Source organism: Miscanthus floridulus, chromosome 17, assembly GCF_019320115.1.
Source record: "Miscanthus floridulus cultivar M001 chromosome 17, ASM1932011v1, whole genome shotgun sequence".
Classification (NCBI taxonomy): Eukaryota; Viridiplantae; Streptophyta; class Magnoliopsida; order Poales; family Poaceae; genus Miscanthus; species Miscanthus floridulus.
In genome coordinates, this window is record NC_089596.1 from 73,048,746 (window position 1) to 73,056,319 (window position 7,574).

The following is a 7,574-nucleotide window of genomic DNA, read 5'->3' on the forward strand; positions in this document are numbered from 1 at the left end:
GCTTTGGAGGCTACGGAAACACGAATTTGTGGCCCCTCTGCATCTAGCAGGCATTCGCTATGTCCCGTTCGATTTTTCTCCTTTGTTGTTGTCTATTTTGTGTCTGACACGCATGGCCCATTTCTAGTCTAGACACATATCTGCACGAAGGAGCTCGGAGGTAGGTTGCCGGTGGCTAGCCAAGGATAGGCCTGGGCAAAAAAATAGCTGAGAACCGAAAACTAGACAAAAAACAGGAACCGGAACTGAAAACTTCGGTTACCTGTTCGGTTCCACTTCTCAAGAACCGAATTTTGCTTGGCTAGTTCGGTTCCTAGGCTCAGTTAACCGAAGTAACTGAAGGGATCCGTATAACTATAGGACACCCAGTAAACAGCCCACCACACTAGTTGGTATATATATTGTTCAATTGCTCTCATCAAACCCTAGAACCAGTCGCACCTCTCCCCTTCCCTCTCCTAGCCGCCAGACGAGTTAGAGCCCAGCTCGGCGGCTCCCACCCCCTCCCTTAGCACAGTTGGCCGCGGCTTGCCAGCCCCTCTCTTCAGCCAGCGCCACCAAGCAGGAGGGGCGCAGTGGCGGCAACCGGCCCCCCTAGCGCGCGCGACCATGGTGCCCCCCTCTTCGGCCGGTGGCACCAAACAGGAGGGCGCGACAACGGCCCTATTAGAATCCCGCGCACAGCCACGGCACGTCATGTTCACTGGCGAATCCAAGAGGAGGGCGGCAACGGCGATCTCCCCATCAGGAGAGCGCGATGGAGACACCGATGGCCGGCAACCAAAGCGCGCGCATGTTGGCAGTGACGGCTCCCCACGCGCGCTCTAACCCTCACCTCCTTCCCCAGCTGTCTGGCGCAGGGACCGGCCGGAGCAACGCCCATGGACAAGGCTTTTTATTTTTTTTTTGTTTGGTGAACGTGTGTTAAGATAGACTCGGTTAATTCAGTCATAACCAGAACTGAATTTCATTGTTTCTTATTTTTGAAACAAACCAGTCAATTAACCGAAATCAAATTTGCTAGAAAACCGAAGGACGGAACCAATCGGTTTCGTAACTTAATGTCCACCCCTAGCCAAGGAGGAACATGAGTCGAGGTTTAGAGGTCACGATGTTGTATGGCAACTCAAATCCTACTTGTAATAGGACTCAAGAGTGGTGTGCTATTAGGACTTCTAATTCTACTAGGACTTGAGTGTGGAATCCTATTTGCATGTATATATGAGGGGCTCGGAGGGGACTATATAAACAAGGGTCAGAGGGCATAGGCATATCAACCAAGACGACACAATGGTCTCATCCAAGACTTGTAAAAAGCAATTAAGAGCGCTCAAGAGGATGAGGCTAGACCTTCTATTACACTAGATTCTTTATAAGGCAAGAATCAGTCATTCTAGAGGGTTAAGTAGGGTTGTAAGCGAGCGACAAACACTTGTACTCTTTTGGAGTTGTGCTTATAGAATTTGCGGCCCACTTCACTAAAATCGTAATGTCTTGTCGTGATTGCTTTAACGTCGTCATCTAGAGTTTTCTACACAATTCGACTACATTGTTTTTAACTCAAAGCAAGCTTGTGTCATACTCGCGATAATCTCTATCTCTTCTGATATTCCAGAGGACTCACCTACACTGCTTTGGGCCCAGTCTTCTCTATGCATGGATGGCTTTGAAAGAAAGATAACTAGAATCACTCCTAGAAAAAGAATCGGATTTCTTAGAAGAGCTGCGAACTTGACCAGAAGAAAGGTCAGTGTAGAGAAGCTCGGTCAGTGATAGCGTCATACTCGCGATATCCTTTCAAAAATCCGAGGGTGTTGTGCATAACTAGGGGTATCAGATTCTAACAAGTTGTATCAGAGCCGAGGTTGGACTGATTTGATTTTGTGAGAAGGTTAATAGGGCTAGAAGCAATGTCTCTCACTAGCTGAATTCTAGTACTACAACACAAGCTATCATACTTCTTTGGACACCACCTTTTTAAGTTTTATATGGCCACACAAGCCCAGGCATCTGGGTACTGATGTGGTTGAATCATGTGTCATCCCTGATCTTCAGATCTAACTTAATGAAAGGGAGTTAATGACTCAGTTACTTCAACAACAACTGGTCAAAGTTCAGCAGAGAAAGAAGCTCCAAGCTCATAAGCATAGGTCTAAAAGATCCTTTGGAATTGGTGATTCAGTTTATCTATTTAAGACTCCAGCCCTATGTGCAAATTCAGTGGCACCAGGAACTAATTACAAGATGTCATTCCGCTACTTTGGTCCATATCAGATCATGGCCAAGACTGGCAGATTTTTTTTTAGAAAAGACTGGCAATGTTGCTTATTGCTGCTGCGGCTGATTTGTTGTGAGAGAAAAACACTGTTCCATGGCTGAAAAAGTAGAGCTGATTCTAGCTTATAAGCTCAAGCGAACAGAGCCTAAACTATTGCTGCCAACGACTGCCACTATATATACTGTGTTTCATGCTTCTTAGCTCAAAAAGGCAGCTCCATCCACATTCTAGGTTAGCTCTGAACTTCCAGTCGGTACCAATGATGATGCTATCCGATTTCCTATCAAAGTTTTGCATTGTCACTTGCGGCAGCAAGGCAACCAACTTGTTTATGAAGTTCCCATTCAATTATGTGCACTGCGCAAGTAGAACATAACGGGGAAAGCTTTTTCCTAATACAAAGAAGAAAAAAAAACCTCCCTGATCGTGCTAAATCAGATGTGCCTGCAAAGTTGATTCCAAGTCTGATGTCAGCGCCTGATTATGTGCCAAGTTTATAATGTGTGTGTGAATGTATGGATGTGTTTTCTACCAGAGGAAGTGCGTGGCAATCAGATCCTGTTTATACAGTTAGGAGAAATTCGTAAATTGTATTTGGGGCTCTAGAGTTTTTACATGTTTTCAATTACCAGGAGCAAGTGCGCCAGCAGCTATGCTGGTGATTCTTACGGTACGCCTCAGGCCCTCAGCTCTGTCTTCCCATGGATGCGGCTGAATTGCAACTTGAGTTTCTCAAAACTCAAAACACTGAAACACCAATGTGCAACGCTCGAAGCCACCAATCACTCGGCAATGCTACGCAGCTAAACCACTCGGCAAGGTGACAAAAATATGTAATGCCGTTGATGTTTTCCTTTATATCGTGATGATATACATACTATAGTTTTCACACGAGCAAAACGCCATAACCTCAGTTGTACAAACTACTGAAACTAGTAAAACCCAATTGGCAAAAGGCGTCAGGCGTCACCTCTGCTCTGTAGTCGCCACCGCCACCGGTAACCTCTTCAGAGGGAGGAGCCGCAGAAGGGGCAGAACCGGAACTGCGTATCGACGGCGCGGCTGCACGCGCCGCACCTCGCCTCCCGGGGCAGCAGCAGCGAGGGACCCGGCTCCGCGCCGAGGGAGCCCGGCGAGAGGAGGCCGCAGTCGCGGCACAGGTACGCGGGGTCCTTCCCGGGCCACCGCCAGACGGGGGCGAAGAAGAGCTTGAGGACCTTCTCCGTCTCCACCAGGTCCGCTGCGCCGCCGCACCGGAGGCACCGCCCCGCCGCCTCCTTCAGCACCCGCCCGGCCCCCTGCTCCACGCCTCCTACGAAGAAGAAGAACATCTTGCTGCCGGATCCTGTGCTTCCTGTCGTCAATCCGTCACTCAAGATCGATCTCAGGTGGATTTTAGCCGGTTCGGTTCGATGTGCTAGGCGGTAGGGGGGTTTTGTAAGGGGTGGTCCGTGTTTGGGGATTCGGGCGGATCGGCTCTCAGGACGACAGGGTGAAAGGAGAGGAATTTTCTCGAGAGCACGGATTTGAGATCACAAATTCACGACAGTTCGAGATGCTTCAACGCCTCGGTATTGGTAGCCGTGCTCGTGCGGCGGCGCCGGCTTTGTGCTCACTTTGCAAACCGTGGGCCATATGATGGCCGCAGCTTGGACGCCAAAAGCCCATTGGATTATTAACAGGCCGAAAAGGGAGGAGATTCTCAAACGTAACGTAACCCATTGGCCGGCACTATTCCTTCTCTTAGGGATCTCCGCCTGCTCTCTTCACTTCCCGATCCTGCTCTCTTCACTTTCTCCGGCAAAGGACTTGCAATGGAGCTGGAGGGCAACTGGGCAAGAGAGGAAGATGCCATGCGGATGCGGTGGAGCTTGTTTGTCACGATATGTTGTGACAAATACCAATGTCCAATCACTCAGCTAGCACTCCAATTTCCACCGCATCCAAAACGGACTATCCGATAACCAAGTTGCACTTCTCCAGTCCATCGGCACTTACGCTCCTTGCCATTCTTCCCCTACTTCCTCTACAACTCTTAATCCCTAGCAGCTGATGCTGACCAGTAGCGATGAGCTCCATGCCCACGCCTCCGTGCCACGTCGTGGCTGTGCCGTACCCGGGCCACGGCCACGTCAACGCGATGGTGAACCTGTGCCGCCTCCTGGCAGCGCGCGACGGCGTCACCGCCACCGTCGTCGTCACTGAGGAGTGGCTCGGTCTGGTCAGTACCCCGGCGGCGATCTTGGGCCCACGCGTCCGTTTCGAGGCCATCCCGAACGTGGTCCCCTCTGAGCACGGGCGCGCCGGTGACATGGTCGGCTTCGTGGAGGCCGTGTACACCCGGATGGAGGCGCCGTTCGAGCGCCTCCTCGACCAGCTCCTCGCCGCGCCGCTGGCGCCCGCGGCCATCGTGGCCGACGTGTTCGTGCCGTGGACCGTCGCGTCGCCGTTGGCGCACGGAGGGGCGTGCCGGTATGCGTGCTCTGTCCGCTGAGCGCCACCATGTTCGCGGTGCAGTACAACTTCCACCGCCTGCCACCCGCGGCGGACGACGGCGGCAGCACTTCGCCGGTGAACAAGACCACCGGTACGTACGAGTTCTTGCCCCTCAGAATTCAGACCTTCTTCTCCCCCGTTCTAACACTGCTCTTCTTTGGTCTGTCATCATTATTTCTGCACAACGATCTTGTGTTTCCTGTGCAGATGGCACTGATCCTTGCTTGGTCGAATACTGTATCCATGTGCTATCAAATACAATCTCAGCTCAGCCCGGCTTACATGACAACCAAACACGCGAGGTTGTACCATAGGAGCCCGGCTTAAACAGGCTAGCCAACCGTGCCGGACAGGACTAGGGAAATAAACAGAAGAGTTACCAGTAATTTATAATTTTTTATCCCTTTGTTGTCGTCACCGTTACATATATGGGTTTTTGTTTCCTTAACTGTAATCTATTTAGATAATTTGTTTCCTTAATTGCCATTGACGGAAGGAATGCTCTTAAGGAATGCCATTGTTTCCTGAACTGCCGCCGTGCCCTTAAGGAATGCTCAATGGCAATTAAGGAATCAAATTATCTAAACAACTGACAGTTAAGAGAGCAAACCCAACATATGTAGCAGTAATGGCAAGGAAGGGGAAAAAAGAAATTTGCTATATTTCTGTTGACGTAAAACTTTGATTCATCTCTGTCAGATTCTGGACCATTCATTTTGTTTGAAAATTCGTGCCGTTCTCTGGCGGACTGTCTAGCCATCTGATAGATTTTGACCAATAAGGTCCCGTCGCTTTTTCACAAATTTTGGAGGAATCTGAAGGAATTTGTGAGAAGAAAACACTGTTCCAGGTGAAAAAAAGAAGCGGATCAAGTCGGGTTTAAGAGCATGCAAACGGGGCCTAAAAAGATGACAACTCGGCAAAAAAAACTGACTTTGTACTGCTAGGTTCAAAACTTTGAACTATCGCATTATAAACTTTGCACTGCTAGGTTCAAAACTCTACACTCAGAATTTATAAACATTCAACTATGGCATTACAAACTTTGTACTTTCAAAACTTTGAACTATCATATTTGTCGGTGCAGAAAGTGACCAACAAGTAAATATTTATAGTTTTGCCGTACGTTGTGATCGGAGGTGGCATAACACTCAATGACACAGGGTTTATACTGGTTCAGGCAACGTGCCCTACGTCCAGTCTGGGTCGGTCGGTGACTTCATTCCTGAGCCCAGGTGCTCGAAGTTTGCAGTGGGGTTACAAACGAGAAGGAGAAAGATAAGGTGTACAAGAGGTCTGGTCGGAAGGGCCGAGAGCGACAGGAGCTCCGCTACGAGCTAAGTGTTCAAGCGTGTGCTTGAGGTCCGAACCTCGCTGTTATGTGGTTGTGAGCTAGTGAACTTGATCGATCTAATGAATCTGGAATCACTTGAATCCCTTGGGAGAGACCGCACCCCCTTTTATAGATGAAGAGGATGGCCTTACAAGTGAGAGGGAGAGAGTATGTACGCTTCTAAACCTTGTTGCCCACGCCGACAGGTACAGGATGATGGTAGGCGCCCACAACACTGTTACATGTCGGATGCATGTGGGAGGTTACGTTGTCTTGTTTCGGGTATGGCAGATGTCGGTACCTGTATATACTGTTGATGCCCAGAGGCATGTGAGGAGTTTCACCATGTTCATTCGGTACGGCAAAATCGGACGCCCACAGCACTATCGATGCCCAGAGGCATGTGGGGGGCCTTACCGTATGGGAGTTAATGGCGCCCACAATACTATAGGTAAAATATTGGCGCCTACAACACTGTTCGTGTCAGTGCGGTTGCAGAGTACTGTTCCTGTAGGTGTACAGGGTACAGTCCCTGGTATCGTGGTTTGACTTGAGCGACTTGCCTTGCTTTCTCTGTTCGTTCCCTGGTCCTTTCTGGGTGGGCGTCCCCGGTCGGTTGGTCCTAATCGGCTCTGGTCGCGCTAGTCGGAGAAGAGCAGTGAGCATGGTCTTTGCATACTTCGGTCGGAGGCGTGAGGTCGGAGTTGGATGTAGTCCTTTGCCAGGCCTTCCGGTCGGAGAGGTAGTCCGGAGGAGGCTGGAGTCGGAGCTAGCGCCCCGGTCGGAGGGGTAGGCCAGAGTCGAAAAACGGGTGCCGCTCCTCCTCAGCCAGATCTTCTGGTCGGTGATTGGATCGCCCTTCTGGCCTGTTGTCTGCATACTTGGGCCGGCCCATGAGTTGCTTGCTGTCTCCTTAGGTCGAGCCTTTGTTGGGAAATCGGTCCGTGAGGGACCCCGGGTTTATGAACCCGACAGGAACCCCCGAGCCATTGGGCGATTTGGGTAGAGTCGTTCGGGGGATTTTTGTCTTGACGGGGGGTGCATGTGAGCGCACCCGTGGGTGTAGCCCCCGAGCCCCTGGGTGGTTCGGGCAGAACCATCTGGGGGGTTTTCTGTGTTGCCAGCGAGGGTGGTTTTTGTTTTATTGGCGGGTGCGCGCGAGCGCACCCGTGGGTGTAGCCCTCAATCCCCCGGGTGGTTCGAGCAGAACCGTTTGGGGTGTTTGTTTAGTGGGCGTGTGTGCGTGTTTTTTTAGTCGAGGCGGAGTTGTTTAACCAAGGCGTCGTTGTGCAGCCAAGGCGGTTAGTTGTTTTTAGGGATCGGGTGAGACGGAGCTCGCGGATCCTGGCGTCGATGTGCGCCATGGGACCGAGAGAGACAATTAGTTTTTTAGGGATTGGACGAGATAGGGCTCGCGGATCTTGGCGTCGGTGCGTGTCGTGGGATCAGGCGAGTTGGAGCCGTGGA

The 7,574-nt window shown here is 50.8% G+C and overlaps 2 protein-coding genes across 2 annotated transcripts; one reads left to right on the forward strand and one right to left on the reverse strand.

Moving 5' to 3' along the window:
- Window positions 1-3,110: 3,110 nt before the first annotated feature.
- LOC136518824 (uncharacterized) lies at window positions 3,111-3,853 on the reverse strand. Its single transcript, XM_066512511.1, has one exon. The coding sequence runs from the start codon at window positions 3,607-3,609 to the stop codon at window positions 3,286-3,288; it is 324 nt and encodes a 107-aa protein (XP_066368608.1). The 5' UTR covers window positions 3,610-3,853; the 3' UTR covers window positions 3,111-3,285.
- Window positions 3,854-4,346: 493 nt separating this feature from the next.
- On the forward strand, window positions 4,347-4,772 carry LOC136515790 (UDP-glycosyltransferase 87A2-like). The gene has a single exon (XM_066509286.1). The coding sequence runs from the start codon at window positions 4,347-4,349 to the stop codon at window positions 4,770-4,772; it is 426 nt and encodes a 141-aa protein (XP_066365383.1).
- The last annotated feature ends 2,802 nt before the right edge of the window (window positions 4,773-7,574 follow it).